The 20,357-nt window shown below is 31.1% G+C and overlaps 1 protein-coding gene across 2 annotated transcripts in view; it reads left to right on the forward strand.

Annotated features, from left to right (window-relative positions):
* The window catches only part of LOC113400460 (vesicular glutamate transporter 1), a 54,101-nt gene that overhangs the window by 13,321 nt on the left and 20,423 nt on the right, over positions 1–20,357 (forward strand). For both annotated transcript variants that reach the window (XM_026640391.2, XM_026641166.2), the window contains exon 3: positions 1,503–1,618. In XM_026640391.2, coding sequence (XP_026496176.1) covers positions 1,551–1,618 — 68 coding nt within the window. In that variant the 5' untranslated portion in view covers positions 1,503–1,550. The remainder of the gene's footprint in view (positions 1–1,502; positions 1,619–20,357) is intronic.

The raw sequence follows: 20,357 nt of genomic DNA on the forward strand, positions 1-20,357 counted from the left end.
CGCTTCTCTCGCTTCCAACCGCCATTAGCCAGTGTTCATAAGTTATCACTCTAACTAGCGTGGGGATATCGTTTTTTGCATTTGTCAAGACGCAGTCTCCAATCAAGTACTCTTCTGCCTCATGGATTATCAGTTCTGCAACAAATTTGACAGAGCCACTGTTACTTCAGCTTTCAGATTCTCTGGGCTATTAGTTAGTTAGCAGTTACTCTAGATATTAGCCTTTCATCTCGGATGCGATCCTTCAGCAAAATACGAAGCTATGGAAAGGCCTATCTTTCCATAGCTCGCCGGACAACCTTGAAGTGTTGATCCGCATCATGAGTGTCGTCTCTATATGTCATTACCGAGAAAACGCATTGATGATAAACTCTGACGTCTTCAGTCTTTGTGAAATGGAGTGAATACTATTCTACCCCAATTATTTTATAGGTTGAAACATCGATACGGATGTAAGTTTATCTATATTATTGATGTTTGTCAATTCTTTCATTACAATAATATCAGCAAAATATCTTCAACCTTTGAAAATTGTGTTTTAATTTCGGGCAACAGTTAAATCAAACATAGAATGAAGTGCCACGGATAGCGTTATCTTTGAGTTGAAAGTAGTCAAAAAAGTTTGGTTCAACAAATATAGAATATCGTGTTTTTCGTCTTATTATTATAACTCGCCTATTTGAGGAATGTATATAAAATTAATCTTTGTTTAATAAAAATGTCTATTTATTAACAAATAGTTTAAAAGAACATCTTATTAGCTAGTTAAAGAAGTCCCAAGTATATGTATACCATTTTTTTATGGCGTGTGTTGGCGGACGAGCATATAGGCCACCTGATGGTAAGTGGTCACCACCGGCCATAGACAATGGCGGTGTAAGAAATTTAACCATTCCTTACATCGCTAATGTTCTGCCAACCTTGGGAACTAAGATGTTATGTCCCTTGTGCCTGTAGTTACACTGGCTCACTCACCTTTCAAACCGGAACACAACAATAATGAGTACTGTTGTTTGGTAGAATATCTGATGAGTAGGTGGTACCTACCCAGACGGGGTTGCACAAAGCTTACCACCAAGTGAAAAAAGATAGATAATGTGTATAATTTACAAAAAAAGTAGGCCATTTATATTTTGCAATGAGCTTTGCGCCCACGACATATAACGAGCTGATATTGAGTAGTGGGTAGAAATCCATTTAGTCCAGAAGAAATTCATATAAATTTCATAATTAATTATCGAATCAGAGTAGTGATATTCTTTATTCAATATTCAGTTAATGTAATCTTATTTATTACATTTATTATTGAATTTATCAAGACATTTTTATAATATTGAAAGGTCATTTGAGAATATCTTGAATTGAAATACTTTTCCACGTATGAGGTAAAAATTAAGTGAGTTTGTAAAAAATACTCACTTTAAGATATTGAACAAGAAACAAATCTATATTTATTAGAAATCACTGTATGGAAGATATAATAGTATATATTATTTTGACAGGTATTAGATACGGGATTGCGTTTACATGAGGAACATCGGGCCGCCGCAATGCAGGGGCTCCAAGCCGCGAAAGAGAAGGCATCCGGCCTCTTTGCCAACAAACCTCTTTTGTTCAAGTAAGTCCTTACTTAAGTTTTTTACTTGCTGCTGCAATAAGCAATTTAGAAGGAATTTTTGTATGCTCGCTTACGGGAAAAACTAGATAGTATCGATCTTGCTTCAATTTAATTAGCATATCCAGACAAACGCGTAATGTATTTTTAATAACAAAATCAATCAATCATATGGTAAAGTATAATAAGTAAATAAAATTATAAATAATAAAATACTTTTATATTTTTATATGATATACGATATTTTTATTTGAAATAATTTTATAATAATACAAAATTAAAGTTTAATCCCAGTTCAGTGATTGGGCTACTATTAATATATATATATACTATATAAAAGTAGAAACAAACTATACGACCTCTTATATTATATATTGAAGCAGTGGAATCGTATCATATTCTTTTTAATACATGTCAACAATCAATATTCTAAATTTTTTAAAACAGTATGCATTTTATCTGTCTTTTAAATTTTCGATTTGCGGAAAACATAAAAAGGAAATGGTACCAATCAAATTAAACACAAGAATTCAGTATTAAAAGTTAAATTTTATTTGATTTTTCGTTTATAATATTATGACTGTTAAATAATAATGTTTCTAGATGCGTTATTGATTTTTCATTTGAAATAGTCAATACATATTCTAAAATTATTAATAATCCTCAATATTAAAATAACTAACGACATATGGGGTATATCGGTAAAATTCATTGTATATGATATTGCTCCGTATATAGAAATATGTTTTAACAAGAGTTTTCATACGGGTTAATTTCCTAACTTGTTAAAATGTAGTAAAATTTTACCACTTTTTAAGATTGGAAATAGAAGCGATCCCAGTAATTAAAGGCTATTTTTATACTGATATTTGAAATCAACTTCTTCGGTATAAATGCTATTTGTCATAGCGAGAAATTCGGTTTTATGAGAGGTCGCTCGACAACTGATGCGGGAATAGCACTTCTCAAACATATTTACGATGCGTGGGAAAAATTACAGAATACTATTGAAGTATTCTGTGATCTAAAGTGCTTGATTCATATTTAAGCCAATGAGTCCAACAAGCTTTTATTAATGGAATAAAGTCTTCTGGATCTATGCTAAAAATGGGTGTCCACAGGGACAAAATTTTGGTCCTTTAATATTTCTAGTATATATAAATGATCTTCCTTTCTATGCTTTCTAAGCATCGGTGATAAAATTAAACATTGTATGAACACGAAACGTAAGGATAAGCTTATAACGCCTAGTTTCCGACCGCGCTAAGTTAATAATTTTTACTATAATAAAATTTTATAAATTCAAATTGCTTGTTAAAAAATAATAATAAATAAGGCATGTTATTCAACCTAAGATTATATAGACGATAAAAATGCGTAGAGCTAATACTTGTTGACTTTCAGGCAACATACATTATATGTTGTATTTAACTAACATAATGTATCTCAGATGTTGGAAAAGAGTAACTACTGAGTTTCTCGTCGGGTTTAGAATTTAGATTCAGAACCGTGGTAGCATGACTTTTAATATAATTCTGTAAAATGGCGATTAAAAAGCCTACTTGAATAAAATATATTTTGACTTTGAATCATAAAATATTGCATCCATTACAAAAAAGGGATGGTCGTTATATATGTATTTTTAGCATAATTATGCAACGGAATTAAAATATAATATAAACAACAATATATGTATTCGTTTTAATACTTGTGGCTTTCATCATTTATAATAATATTGTTCTCAAGAAGTTGCAATATTATATACACATAAACCGATCATCTTAAATTGTCAGTTCTAATAATATAAGTGGAATGAGCATAAGCCGCAGCCTTTTATGTTTAAGGCTACGGCTTATACATAAAAACCGTAGTCAGTATAGCTGATTTACGTATATTTACGAAATATTGTCATTTTTCTCCAATATCAATGCCAGAGCTTGCAGTGCGTAGAAGACACCATCGACGTTTTTACGAAAAACCGATCAACTTAATGAAATCTCAGGTCAAATAATAATAATAGTTGAATCCTCACCAGCCTTTTATCGGGGCAATAGTGGTCTTTCGTCGAACTGCTGTTACTCAGAACACTGGCACCATTATTTGAACCTTAACTCCTGCAATCTTGCATATCCAGATAAGGTCTAGATGCCAATTAGTAAGGCTCTTCATAGGAGCGTAAAATGTCAGAACATAGTATGTAAAATTGACTATAATTTATAAAATTTCAAGGATACAGGCAATCATAGCGTATACCCGTATTAAACATGTATTTATGTCAGCTGTTAACATTTCAAGAATGAGATATAAAGTGAATTCTTAGAGAATCGCACTGCTGATCATTGCTGTTTTCATTATTTAATATTTCATTTGAAATACTACTACATCATTACTATTTTCGCGTCCCTTGCTCCATAAAGAAACTGCATTTTCTGCTCTAAAGCAGTCAGCGTTATGATTCTATAAAGTCCCTGCCTTTGCAATAAATCTTTGATTTTGGTGTTAACAAATATCACCTATCACTTTACGTACACCAGAAATCTAAAAAGAGATTTGCCAATAAAAACTGTAAAAATCTTAAATTTGATCAGACAGCTTCGATTGAACTACAAATCCATGTGTGAGGGGTACAATACCAAACGTCAGCAATAATTTACATAAATAAAAAAGAACATCTTGTTAATCAAACGGTTGTCTCCTTTATTGAAATATTTAGACGATCGTTAACGTAAAATAAAGAAGGTAATTTTAAGGTTTTCATTAATTATTTAATGATCTCAATTCTGGCCTAAAGCATCTTCTCTTTTTGTGGTTTGGATCTTAATCCACCATGCTGCTGAAATACGGGGTGGTGACTATACACGTGGAACATGTGGTGCACTATGTAACTCGGCCATCTCTGATCATATTTCAATTTTTTTTTAATTGTTACCTAGCTACAATTCTGTTTATAAATAGGCTTGAGAATTCTGAAAGTTTCGTTTTATTCACACATGGAAAATTTTGATTATTGAAAAAGGATTTATTATTATATATTTGTAGAAGTAGAAGTAGTTGAAACAGAATGTATTTCATAACAATATTGACAGCAGATAATACGTTTCAATAACACGTCATAAGGATTTCAAAATCGCGAAAGCTCGTTTCTATAGATGTTCATATTTTTTAAACTTGGTTTTCAATAAAATACGAGTGTACATATAATCTAAAATAAAAATAATTTAATTTTTATTTGATCTTTAAATATTACTTTCTTTTTCATTTAATTTTTATTTAATAATTATACGTTTCATGACCCATCACAGCCATATAGGGTACCATTAAAAATCGGTGTTCGTTTTAACTTGGAAGCAATATTAGCTATATGTAAAGGTGACCTCAGGAATAAGTATTGTCCGTTAAAAGCAATCCGCGTTGCAGAATTGCTTGTAAGAGAATTGTTGCATTAATGTATATGATACAGACTATTTTCTATTAAATACAAATTAAAATATACACTGAAAATCGAAATATATAAATCAAATGTAAAAATAAACAATGCAAAATCCTTTAAAAAAAATTAAGAAACAGTTGTACCTAAATAAAAGAATTATAATTGAAGTTTTTCGTTTCAAATCTCGAAATGTTACAATATAAATAAATGGCAATCTTCTCAAGATGTGGTTTTTACAAATGGAGCGAATGCTCACACATATAATACGATTATTCGGAGCGCAGCCCCGGCCGCGGCCGACTGCTCTGCGCTGATAACAAACAAACAAATCCGGATTTGTGTCGTCATGCGAACCGCTCGATGTGTTCAGAGACGAATCTTCCAGACAACACTGCGTTACGGAAAAATATAAATCAGAAGTATGATTGATTGATAACACAGATAAATGGTTTTAGGATTAAATAACTGTAACGTTAACACAGGCTAAATATTGACGATGGAAATTGGCATACAATTTACGGAGATTTTTAGGCGAACTATTAAAATACATATTTTTTATTATCAACGCTTTTCTCAATAGCGTAGTCTGTTGCCATCACTGTTGTGAAGAATATGTTATAGTGTGTGAGTAAACGTTCACACATATAAACCCTCTATGTATAGAACAATTTGATAAAAGTTAACTTGGTGGTAGGGCTTTGTGCAAGCCCGTCTGGGTAGGTACCACCCACTCATCAGATATTCTACCGCCAAACAGCAGTACTCAGTATTGTTGTGTTCCGGTTTTAAGGGTGAGTGGGCCAGTGTAACTACAGGCACAAAAGACGTAATATCTTAGTTCCCAAGGTTGGTGGCGCATTGGTGACGTAAGGAATGGTTAATATTTTTCACAACGCCATTTTCCATGGGCGGTGGTGACCACTTACCATCAGGTGGCCATTTGCTCGTCCGCCTACCAATATCATAAAAAAAAGTGATTACTGGAGACACCATACAGGGAAAATCAATGGCTTTACATTCTTTCATACTTATGTTTTTCATGTTATTAATTTTTTGACAAAATAATCTACTGGCATATTACTGCCTTAACTCGGAGCTCAAACCCAGAACCTCTGAATTTACTGCTATATAAGCTTTTTAGAAAAAAGGCAGCCAGGTGCGGCATTTCAATAACTCAATATTTTATATTATTATATATTCATTATACGGTGAAGAACGAACAATTGATAATGAAAAAACAAAATAATAAGTGACGCAAATAATCCATGAAGTCTCATTATAAAAAATACGATCAAGATTACATATTGTTAGGGAATACTTTGTAATTTTATCCCCCTATAAAAAGTAGTTTAATCGATAGTTCGAGGAAAATCATCTTGGTTAACACTCAAGACGATCCGTACGAGGAGACAGTAATATTATTGTTTTTTGCATAAATATGCAGTTTTATGCGTTATTAAATAATTGTTTGTGTCTTAGTTCAATTCATTGTTTTATATTTGTAGTGTATTTTGTTTAATAAAAAAATACAATTAACTTTATTGATACAAGGTATTAGAACTACTTACTAAACCGAACTAAAATAGCAATATTCCTTTTTAATGAGTGTAATTAATTAAATGTTTTCGCATTTGAGACAACCAAAAATCTGTCAAATAACGCTAACTAGTCTAGTAAAGACAGCTTCATTTGTGAGGGTTCCCAACGTTTTAAGCTCATAAATTGCGAAGCAAGAGAAAGGGTAGCCGGTTCATTATTTAGTCCGTTTAAATCACTAAGTCCTTAAAAGACATTAGTAGACTTTGCAACGCTATCGCTATACACAAAAGAGATTTTCGACGAGCTGACAGGGGGAGCTTCCCGTCAATTATCAGACGTAATATCGCACCGTATAAATATAAGCTATAACATTTAATCAAGGATTATACGCATCGTGTAAATGAAGGACGAATTCATTAAAATTAATCTAGTCTGCAGTTCTACTTGCTGCTATGAATGATTATTGAGGAGTTAAATTGTAAAATAAAATTTATTTGATTATTGCTATCGATATTTTCACTGTCAGTTAAGCGTAAAGTGTTAGGCTAGTTTTGCTAGAACCAATAAACAAGTGGATAGAATTGAACTTGCGACTTTTATATCGCATCACATTCTGAACAATTCATGTTTAAAATTCGGTTTTTAATTAATGTAAACCAATAATACATTTGTATTTCAACGAACATGCATACTAAACTAAATATAATTAACACCTCCGCTAATGAGTCCCGTAAAATCAAATTTTCTTTCGCTTTGTCATCATCTATATTGGGCATTAGGGTACAGCATAATATGTACAGCACTCAGGCTAATTGTTTCCGCCATTTGAATATTGCCGGCGACAATTACTGGATTGGTCTATAGCCCGAAGCGGCTGCTGCACAACGAAATAAATTAATTGCTCTCAGCCACTTTGTTTTTCGCCCTATACAGAACCCGTAAGGCAAAACAATTGGAGATGTTGCGAAATTTGTAAATTTGAAAATATTTTTGTTATGCGAAATAAATTGTTATTTATTTTTCAAAACGAAATTCAATAATAAAGACTGATATTATTCATTAAATTAAAGATTAACAGCCCATAAATATTTTATGGCAATTATACTAATAATTATTATTATAGGATGTGGTTGAATTCGCCTAATTTATTTACACAAAATTAGTATTTTTTTGCGCTTGGCTAGCCGTACTTTAACAATAAATATAATACCACCTTTTATTATAATAAAAAGTTATAATAATAACTATCAAGTAGTGTTTTACGGAGACCTTCGAGTATTATTTATGAAATTTTCACCTTAATTGCTTGGTTAAAGAAGTTCAGTTGAATTTTTAATCACGCAAACTTATTCAAAGATACTGTTAATATTTTATTGACTATAATTATTTGATTTGACACGTGTATCGAGAAGTTGCGATTATATTTCCTCAATTTACACCCCAAAGGTAGCAGAATACTTCATATCCTGTTATTAGGTACAATAAAAGCGCCGGAAATGAGATTATACGTGTACGATACCTTAGATATCCGGTCAAAATGTTCTGTATTCTTCAATGTGAGATACTTTACAGTTTATAAAATACGAGTATTTGAAAAGATTCAAGCAGTTGTTTAGAACAGTACACTAATAAAATTATCTGTTTAATATGGAGATGGCTCAGTGGTTAGTACATGTAAATCTTAATCGATGATTACGGTTTCCACCCGGTCTAGCACTATTTAATATTCATGTTCTTATTTCCTAATTGGAGTATAATTGTGGAGTAAGCTCGAAAACCTCCTAAAACGGATGGAAGACTTTCAGGAGAATATTAGCGAGCTGTTACTTTATTGTAAAAAACTTGAAATCATTAATGAAAATTATATAAAGTAAGCAAGATCATTGTCTAGTTAAAAATTAAAATATCGAAACTAAAGTGCAATATTAAGAAGTTACAGATCATAAACTGGGGATGATGTAAGAAGGAGCGGTGAATGTATTTTTGCTAAATATGTCTATGTCTCGTAAAAACTCAAATGTCTTACATAAGCGCTTATTATGTGCACGCAATCATTGTCAGTGTTACTCAATACATATTCAATAACGTGTATTTACCGATGGCAGGAGGTGGTTTTGACAATCAATAGGTGAAATGCTTCTATAGAACAAGATAATAAAGTTTTTAATTTTAATAGCTGTAACAAAAAAATTGGGTTAACTTGATTTTTTGTCTTATAAATTTTTCATATTTGAAAAATATGAAGGAATAACTAAATAAGAATTCCAAAGATAATAAGAATAAAACAAACTATCCTCGCCACTCATAAACAGAATATTTTATATCATTTGAGAAATGACTACATTGTGCAATCATTATAATCTGTTTGAGTGTATACAATTTATGCAAACTTCCAATCTGATTAATTTTACACTATATTGTGCGCAAAGTGAAGAAAATAACAACCCGGAGAAAGATAAAGATATTAAAGATAGACTCAAAAAGATGTAAAAAGAATAGAGTATAAAGATGTGTCTTTTCCCTTGACAGTTCCTCAGGCAAACTCAACAAGGAAAAGTAATGTAGATTAATTAATAACCCAAGGACTCATACGAAATCTAAATATTGAAAATTAGACATGTACTCAGTTCTCAGTTATGTAACTTTAAATATAGTTGTTTAATTACAAATGACTAATATCATAATGATAAACCGGACTTCTGCTCCCACTTTCCACGTGGTTGAAACATATAACTAAAATCCCTTAAAATTATAGACATTCCAAAAGTTTGGCAAAAAAAATCTAAGGTGGATAAACAATAAGGCAGTTATAGATATATGTATATATATTTATTATACAGAGTTAAATAGAAGTAATAATGTCCAATATAATTCTCACTCAAATTCACAATCGCTTCAATTTTCTTAAATTGCTCAGCTTTGGGACCCTGGTACATCACAATGTCTTGCCATATGGTAGCTACGCCACTGATCTCGATTTAATTTGTTTTTATATATATATTTTTGGTATCTCTAATCGGACGGGCAATTGGACCACCTGATAGTAAATGCTCATGCACGTTGGCCCTAAGATTGCAATATTATATCAAGACTAATTGAAATGTATCAAGTTTGTTTTCATTTACGTGTTTGACACTCGGTGTTACATTTCTGATCGGCGGCTGATAAAATATTCAGCTCGAGGCTGTTGATTAAATTTAATGAGCAAGCGGCAGTCCTTTTGTGGTCCCGTTGCGGCGGGACGCCCAATTAGCCACGGTTGAGGGGTATGACTGACTTGTTAATAACTATTAAAAGGATGTTTAGAATCAACTGAATAGCAAATGTCGTAAACTTCTTCCATAGAGAATATATAAATTTATTTGTAAAAAAATGCGTTATGTATATATATTATTATTATATATATATATTACATATATATATATATATATATATATATATTATTATTTTTATTATTTTATACATATTACTTTATGGGTCGGACAATTAATATTAATTTTTTCAAGACCACACCACTATTTCAAGATGAAAATCATATTATGATTTACTCTCACCTTCTAGACCTTACGTTGTTTTTATTTATTTTTTTGTTTCCCTGTTCTTGTTATTATTATTTTTCTCTTAAACTTATGGAATACATTAAATTTAGTAATGTAAGTTAAATTTAATTTAATTGTACCTTTTTATATAATAATGCTGTACTTGCCAATAAAGGTATTTACAGTAGGTATGTGATTTTTTTCTAATTTAATCAATTCATCTAATTTGCAAAAATAGTGGTGGCTGGTTCAAATAAATAAAATCAGTACGAAAAAGTTAAGGAAATATTATTGGGTTTATAAACAAAATCTATAATAAACAAAATATCGTCTAGACGCTACAGCCTTAATGTCTAAGTATAAAAACGGACAATTTTGGCAGTAAGCAGCCCATTTTATGATCCAACTCAAATTGTGTTACTGTGGTGTTGGCAATTGTGTTTATAGCATCTCGGGAGATCGATAGATTTGGAGCCAGTGTGTCTGTCCGACGGGACGGCGCGGCGCCGCCGGGCGCCAGGGGGTCGCGCAATAAGTCTTATAAATAAACCGATTCAGATAAAATATTCTTGTTTTCTATAGATGACGAGGTAAATTGAGTTCTTTGTTTGTATTCAAAATACATTTGATCATTAATTTTATAATTAATGCTTATTTCGCAGTTGTATCAGTTAGTAAAGGCCTTTTCGTCTGTAAGGAGAAACATCCAAAGTTTAAAGATCACTGATAATTACGGTCGGATTGTTGTTGTTCACGTTAATAGTGAAGGAATAAACAATATACACACACTTGTTAACTACTATCTATGCAGTTGCCTAGTTTATCTTAAGAATGGCCAATGTAGTTAAAATCTGTCAGGGATACACCATACTTTTTCTCATGATGTTATCCTTGACATAAAACAAGATGAAATATAAATGCAAATTTAAACCTGCGTTCTCGCATGTTACACTTGGTCATTTGAGCTCACGGGGGCGTTTCAGTTGTTAGAAAGTTTTGATATCGTTTCAGGTCGGTACAGGCACACGACAGACCTTCTTCAACCAACCAAATTCTTGTTAGAAAGCTTTGATATCCGCAACGTAAAATATTTCATTCTAGATATTAACTTTAAAATAAACTTTTTACATTTTTTTAATTAAAGTAAATGAAAAAATATAACCGTAATTTTTCCTTTAATTAAATTATAAAAAAATCAAATCTAGTTAAGATGAGTAACGTTGATTAAGTTTCAATTTCTTTCTGTTCCTTTCCAAAGCGCAGTACTAATTGTTGGTTATAATGAGAATCCTCTAAAAGGACAGGATTTAATTTGTGGTGGCCGGTGGGACAGAGAGGGCGGTGCCCACTGAAATTAATCCAACTTCAAAGGATGCGCCATACTATACTCGCTTATATGTGTGTCTATTGAGCAAAATTTTAATTTGAACTTTCGTTTTGGCTACTAATAACTTTTTTCTATGAGCATGATGTATAAAAAAAATTAGAATCACAGCAATGTTTGATTAAGGTTTTATGCGACAAATTAATTATAAAGTTTTCTTTTTTTCATTTATGATGTTGCCATTTGATTTATCGGGGTACGGTCATGTGTAAACCCGCCTTGGATATAGAAAACACTTATGTTCCACCGCCAAATAATACTTATTATTATTGTGTTTCGGTTTGAAGGGTGAGTGAGCCAGTGTTACTAAAGGTACAAGGGACAAATCATCTTATTATAGTTTTCAAGGTTGGTAATGCTTATAATATTTATTACAGTGAGTATCACTCTAGTTTCATTCAAATAAAATTTTAATGTCAAATTGTATAATACCGATTGTTTTGTCAGATTGGATTTTGAAAACTTAAGATTCACCGTTGAACTATATACGTAAAGGTAGTATACGATACTATATATAACTATAGCCAATTCCAATCGGAGAAGGAATTAAGATAAACAAACCATATATTTACGTATTCCATGCAATTTGCTAATAGCTCACCTATATTTTGCACTACTGTTCTTTCTTGATGTATTTTTATTAATAATACATCACTATGCCACTTAACTACTTATATCATCTTTAATTCTACTTCTAAGTTCCAACTAAAGTTTCCTTATCGATTAAATACCATTCTATTATGTTGCTTCAAAAAAAAAATAACGTTATCAATGTACTTTAGAGCATATTTAAATTTTTATTTTGTTTATCATACACAAATTTTATTATTAATAGAATTACATTGATGATGATTGCTGAACGGTAAATAAATTAAAGAACAGTTAATCTCCAACATACGGATCAACATTTTTTTATTTCAAAATAAAATAATGATCCTTACTTGTGTTATACTTACTTTGTTCAGAAAATATCAATAGATTATTTTACACAGTAATAGGTAATATAATACATTTCGGAAAAACAAATATATGTTAACAATAAATCAGTCATAAGACTTGTCTCTCCTAGCTACAGTGATGGTTGTCTGGCGCCAACTGGGGAGGAAACTCAATGGCGCCCACTCGTTACGTATAAGCGTCCAAAAAGTTTGAATGAATACAGAGTAGCTAATCATCAAGGACAACATCGAATGAAACTTTACTTCGAATATATAATAAAATATATATGAATAGAATATTAATTGAGCAAAAAATAATATTTATGGGATTACAAATTGTATTGTAAAGTCAAATATTAAATATCATATATAATATATATTTCGTTTAAGTAGTATATTTTTTAGAAATTCGTTCGTATGTAATATTACTTGCTTATGCGAAGAAAGTTTTTATAAACATGAGATAGGTACTATTTATTGTTTAATATTTTCACAGTTTTAGCTTCTATGAAAATTAAAAGTAAATACAACTAGTAGCCCTCAAGTTTCTCAATGCTGGGCAGAGGCCACATCTTAAGGAAAAGGTATAATGCTCATTACATTATGCTGTTCCACTGCTGGTTAGTTTATATATGTACATTTGGCAGAACCCTTTACCAAGCCACAAGATGAATGTGCTTGTCCGGATCTTAACTGAAAAGCGGTGATACAGACAATACAGATATATTCTATAATTTGAACTGTCCAGGCTCGCTCGGCTATAAAATATAATATTTTTGGAAAGCATACTCTGTTCTGAAGCTAATCTGTATTATTTATTGACGATTTTGGGCCGGTTTATATCACACGATACGATGACGTTTTATATACGACAAAAATAATTATTTCTTGAGGATTTATAAAGCGAAGATTTTATTGTTGTTATATGCTAAAATAGACATGGTAGCCGAGGCTAAGCCGTGACAGCTCAATGAATAAAACATATTATTCACAACCGCAGATCATGGAATCAAATCCGGCTAAGCATCATATACTTCAATTGAGAGATAGATCTGTATTTGATTTGTCAAACTAGATATTTTATATATCGTAACTTTTATGCGAGTTTCAATAGATACTGTAAATTATTAAGATTCTGTGATAATTAGATGATGTTAAACATAAATAATAAAGCACAAGCAGTTACAACAGTAATCATAACGTTGTATTTATTTGCTGATGCAGGTGATAAATATTTGTGAGGTGTCCGGTTATGTACTTAAGCTTAAGTGTATCACGCTTACTTATGTTTAATAATAATATTTTTTTATATATACAGGTAGCATATATACATAAGTACAGATGAATCTACACGATCACGACGTACAAAATCCGCTAAAATTAATTATAAGTTATTATTATACGCGAAACTTAAGGTGATTTAGAATATGTAAATAATGAAGAGAAATTATTTTTTAGGATTGGAGCATGGGAATTTCCTGTTAAACCCCCAGTCTTCTATAGTTTAAACTGCCAGCTTGGTGTAGTAGCTTGGTGGTTCGGTTGTAGATTACAAGGTATCGGGTTTTAATCCCAGATTCGAGTACGAGGTTGGGTCGATATATGTAATCGGATTATTCTGTAAAGCAAGTTTCAGTAGCAGGTTTATCGTCCCTCCATATATGAAGAATAGAAAGTTCACCTGGGGCGCATGTGGTCACTCGTCCGCTTCCTTATTTGAGGCTTGCCATGTTAGTCTGTGCAACAATATTTTATGCAAATTATTCTTGTTATATTATAATCGATGTAGCATCATGAGTTTACCGCTCTAATGAGTTCCTAGTTCTTTCTTAGAATATTTTTCTGAACAAGGAAATGTTTTTAAGTATTTGCTTAAGTCGTTCACTTTTAAAATTTTTTAGTTAATTTTAATTAATATTTCTAATTGCATCATTTTCAACTTTAAGATGTGCTTTACATTTTCTATATTTTTTTCTATAACATAACTTAGTACATTAATATACATATTACTCAATAAAACTAATTATATATAAATATGGATATATGTTTGATTTGTGTCGTACAGCTGTCGTTTAGTAGAATAAAGTAATTCGTTCTACTTACTGATAGGCACTAATGTTCGCCGTGTGCAAATATTTGACTCGGAGACTTATTGATCAGGCGCGGGATCATGACGCTTCGCACTCTGCGGCACTTCCGTCACGTCTCGAGTGCTTGTAAGAGGGCCCTGTGTGTGCAATTTTCTTGTCTTTTACCACTCATTGTGGGGGAGGATGTTTACTCTACGGTCGTGGTAGCTTTTATTGCATTTTTATACGAGCGTTCCAATATTTTAGTTTACGATATTAAACTTTATCTAGGACGAACTTGCGTTTAGTGTTTGCCTTATCTTGTAAGTTATGAAATCTTGGGCGGTTTTCAGTAGGACAAACTTATTTTAAAATTTTGTAAAAATTACCTTATATGAGTGCCTTGTAAGAAACAGTCTCGTTTAAATAATCTTAACCGAAGATTACGGGTTCAAACCCGTGGAAGTAACAGTTAACTTTCATGTGCTTAATTTGTGTTCCTAATTCATCCCGATCTCGCCGGTAATGTAAAACATTATGAGGAAACCTTCATGTTTCCAGCCCACTAGGGTGTTTTTTTTTAAATAGTGTCTGTATAGTGTATTTACTCATATAAATTTAATATTTTAATTATATTTATTTGAGATTCTTTTTTAAGTATTCTGTCTCTTATTACTTAAAATTGAAATAATAAATATTAAAGTACCGAAATATACGAAAATTATTTTTCTATATACCGGAGATTTATTTTAAATATAAAATGAACTAAGATTATCCAATGGCTTAAATATTTTAAATATATACAAAAATAAGATTTTGTAACGAGTCTTTCAAATGGTTCATTATAATATAACTAAAGACATTAATTTTAGTCAAACCTTTTTACAATTGTATTCGTAAAGCTTTTCAGTATTTCTCGATAAAAATTTAAATACTGCCCGTATGACTGTTATTGTCATATAATATATAAATAAATTAGTAAAAAATGTAACGTAATTAATGTAATGTAAATGAGTAAATATTTATGATATACCTTTAATATTTATATAATGCATTAAATTGCATTATATAAATAAGCGTTTAAGATTAGATAATAAAAAGCATTAGTTAGTCATTTAACGCGTTTCTTATTTAGGTCAAGTGTCGCTATTTGATAGGGAGAAGAAAGGCGAAACTCGATTGAATTTCCGGACGGTAACGACGTTGCGAGTCAAACGCAGGAAATACCGCTAATGCATGTCAATTGTGCTCCTAACTTTATTACTAAAATATTCAAATCGAATACGATATTTAGTTAAATGTTTCGTTAAATTAATGCAATAGATTAAAAATTATTTACATAAATAGACAGGTTACTTTTTTTTTAATAAAGATACATAGAGTTTTAATGGTCTTTTAAATTGTCAGTAAATTTAAAAAGATCTTGTCTATTAAATATAACCACCTTATTTAATATATTGACGCGATTGATCTTATAAGAATGTCGATGTGAGGATATATATATATATATATGTATGTGTATTGCCAGCTGAAATAATCCTTTTTTAGGCTTCGTGCTAATCTGGTATATACAGTATCGGTACTCAAAAATGTTTGTTTAATTATTCAACTAATCTTATGTCTTTTTTCGTATTCTCTGTAACATACTATCGTCGAACTGGATATTGATTATTAACATCAATTTAGTACAAGAAGCACATGCGTGGTCTTCGACTTTAAACCTGTGATTTTTGGTTAAGTGTTACATTTTATATCCACTAGACTATCTCTCTTACATGCTTACGTTACACAGATATTCTTTGTTAAGTAAATTTTCCTTAGCACACTTGCGTTTATAGAAGAACCAAGGAGCATGCTCCGCTTCACATAATTACATCATCAACTTTCTGCAACTTGTCGCCCTCGAGATTGGATTTTAGATAATGGCTGGGTAATCACGGTGGTGATTTATCACGCTCCTATATCAGCCTTCACTGTCCATTAAGCAATCGCACAACCCTTTGTTGTCAACGGAGCATCGCACGTGCTGATACAAATGTGCGAATGAGAGAGAAAGAGTGATAACAAGATATTTTAGGAAGCTGTTGCTATTATTGGTTATAATGCGGTCTCTCTCTGTTATATTTTTAAATTAAATTACGCAAAAGTCATATTACTAGTCAATCTATCAGCGGTAACGTTTATTCTTTTACACTATTTTGGAATATGATATAATGCTATAAATTCATAGTATTAGGTTATATATTCAAAAGAATTACTATTATATATTTAAATTGTTTTTATTATGTTTATCTAAATAATTTTTTATAGACTTTGATACTCAATATTTATGACAAGCCGTTGTCTTTTGTAAATATTTTAAACATAACATAGATCCTCAATTCGTGACATGACTCCTAATTATAATATTGAACTGGATTCTTATGTTTGATGATGAATATCATTATAATTTGATACTTTTTTACTTAATTTAAGATTAAAAAGTAATGTAGTTACTAAGTGAATGTTGATAGATATTATCTGAAATGAAAACAGAATTAGGCAGTGATACACTTATAGTGAATATTGATTTTCTCCCGTAGTAATGAGATGGTACTGTCGCAAAATTATCCTTCGTATCGCATCCCCCTAAATTACATTTCGATTCGCGCGCTGCACCCTATAGACGGAGTCGATCAACAGCAAACAAATAAGTATATCGCTGGCACAATCGAATCTATTTCATGTAAGCCCCTCAACTGAATCGCTCAAAGAAGCCTGAACATCAGACGATTGCGACTCCTCGCGTAGAAGGCGTTAGCAGCTACAGCTAACAGAATTTCTTCGAATAATTGTGTATATATATTTTTGTTGATCTAATATACATATTAGAACTACAACTGTCTGATAAATTAATTTCTAGTAAGATGTTACTAGAAAATTAATTAATTGATTATTTATATATTTAGATAAGTCATTTCCATATCATTATCATTAGTAAGTTTTCTTTTTAGAAGTGGGAATTGGAACTCGTTCCAATTTTAAAAGCTTTTATTTAACTTGCAATGTATGTATATATGTATGTGCGGGTGGAATTTTGTTACTCAATTTTGAAGCAGATATCTTTAACCGATTTGGCTGAAATTTTGTATACATGTTAAGTTTGGATGACAATACACGATACACGAAGCTGCTTGACGTCATTATAAGTCCAATATGGTGGAACATTCGAGATGGCAGAATAGTTATTTTTTATGTACTTCTACAATATAGGTATCAAATGATAGGGCTTGTTGAGAGTAAATCGAAAAATAATGTGACGTCATTCTAATTCCAATATGGTGGAACATTCCAGATGGCAGAATAGTTATTTTTTATGCACTTCTGCAATATAGGTATCAAATGATAGGGCTCTATGTGAGTAATTCGAAAAATACTGTGACGTAATTATAAATTAAATATGGTGGGACATTCGAGATGGCAAAATAGTTTTTTTTTTATGCACTTATGTAATATGGGTGTCAAATGAAAGAGGTTGTCAAGAATAAATTGAAAATATTCTGACGTCACTTAATCCAATATACCATCCGTCCGTATAGATTTCGATAAAGACGGTGTTCACCTCATTCAGCCCAAGTCTGTGCAATTTCCAGCAAAATATAGTTAAGGAACCGTGGAACGAAAAATGCTGCCACTTATATTATGCTGGGCTTGCACAGTACACAAAATGCAGGGTAGTACTGTCGATCACGCCGTTGTTTATTTAGGCAAGAAGCTCTTTGCTTCTGGTCGAGCATACGTGGCCTTAAGTAGGGTGAAATCATTACAAGGTCTTGTTATTGAAGATTTAGACTGTTCGAAATTAACCGGCAAACGACCTCGTAACAATGATGCGTCGAATGAGATGAATAGACTCAGAAACCTAGACAGTCATAACTAAAAAGTAAAAAATAAATTCAATGTAAAAATACTTTTTAAAAAAAGCTTTTATTTAAATGCTCTAAAAAGAAGAAAATAAAATTTTCCTTTAAAATTTTAACTATCAATTTATAACCTCATTATACACAATTTCTTTAATCATAAAAGCTTGTCGCGTAATAACCTTGCGTAAATTAACTAGTACCATATAATTTGGTAATTTAATCTGCTGTTTAATTTTTTTTTTATTTCAGTTTAATTCAATTAATTTTATGAGAGCATTTTTTATAAATGCTATATTTCAAACAATTTTTTTTGCATTTTTGTCGTTTTCTTATATAACTATATAGATATAACTTTTTTGAAAATAAACGTTATTTTTGAATAAATTTGACTTTCTTTTACTTTTCAATTTATTTTTGCACACTTAACAAGATGTCGTATTAAAACGTTAGCCCAGTATTTAAATGGAATCCCATTTGTAGTCTCGAAACATGAAAATAGCGTGGCTCTTTAACAGAGAGGGGTTCCGTGCAGACTTGATAAAATACTGCAAATGGCTGTGGAGAGGAGATATACATGATTTTTTTAAATTCCATTTATTGTGTTACTTAAACATAAAGGGTTTTAATAAATTAATGAGGACTTAATTAATAATTGAAAATAATGTACACATTTGACGAAAAAAAAAGTTATTTAATTGGTAAATAACATTTTTCATTATTGGCAACAAAAAAAAAATATGAATGTGAAAACTTATTATTCTAAAATATCGCTTTGAAAATATCGAGGAAAGAAATAAAAGTAAAAGAAGAACGACAGTTCCAACAGAACACCGTGAGCAGAAACTTTTATGTTATTAGTTGACATGACAGAGACGACAATGTCTCTCTAGGATAATTGTGAATTAAAACAATTTAAATTTATGTCGTAGCGAAGCCTATCATGAATACAATAACTTATACAACTGTACACTTGTAACACTAACATTTTTACAATTAATCTTCTTGCGTGCCTCTATAAGTTTCGTCAGTCTGTGGTCCGTACTTTTAAAGTATATTGCGTATCCTCATACATACGTATGGCGTACTGTATTGTTGTTTTTCAAAGCCCATAGTAGCGGTGAAATGTTTCGCCCAACTGAAAGGGGTTTGGTACGGCTTCACTCGGCTTTTACAGATTTGTGCCTGTTGCAAGATCTCGCGTTTGTATTGCGGTAACTTTTATTGAGTGCTTAGGAACCATAAAAATGTAAATTTGATCTTAAAAATTTATCTTCTGATTCGTATTCGTAAAATATTATTGTAATAAAATTAATAATATGATGATGGTAATAATGATAGGTTACATTAAAGTATTTCTTTTATGAATTCTTAAGTAAGTTTAATAAATACAACCGTTTAAGTTTTTCTTTAAGTTATATAAATGTACAAAGTTTAGAATTGGATTATTTTAGTCTAGACGTGATCGTAAGTTGTAAAATTATACTTTCAAGTATATTGTATAAAATGGAGCGACTTAAATAAGCGTTAAGAAACATTTTGACCTCTTCAGAGATAAGTTGCCTTGATCCCCGGCTATTGTGATAGCCATCTGCAGAAAACTCCGTGAAAAGCCCCGGGTTCATTCCCCATTCATGGGGCGATTTGATTTACTTAAGATCTTTGGCTTGATACTGTCTATTAAGCGAGTGGTTCGACCGTCGTTTATATAAAAGAATATTGGGATGTGTTTTTCTATCCTTTTTATAAATCTATCTTTTTTTACTTTTTAATTCAATAAAAATAATTTACATTTTAACGAACTATTTTAAAATAAGGAAATATGAGTAGATATCTTATATCATTTTGATTTATAATATCGATAGTAATTAAGTACCATTTATTTTGTTCAGGAATTAGTAACTATTTAAAATGATATTTAATGTTTGACCCAGGTAAAAAAAG

This window comes from Vanessa tameamea, chromosome 10 (assembly GCF_037043105.1).
Source record: "Vanessa tameamea isolate UH-Manoa-2023 chromosome 10, ilVanTame1 primary haplotype, whole genome shotgun sequence".
Lineage (NCBI taxonomy): Eukaryota > Metazoa > Arthropoda > Insecta > Lepidoptera > Nymphalidae > Vanessa > Vanessa tameamea.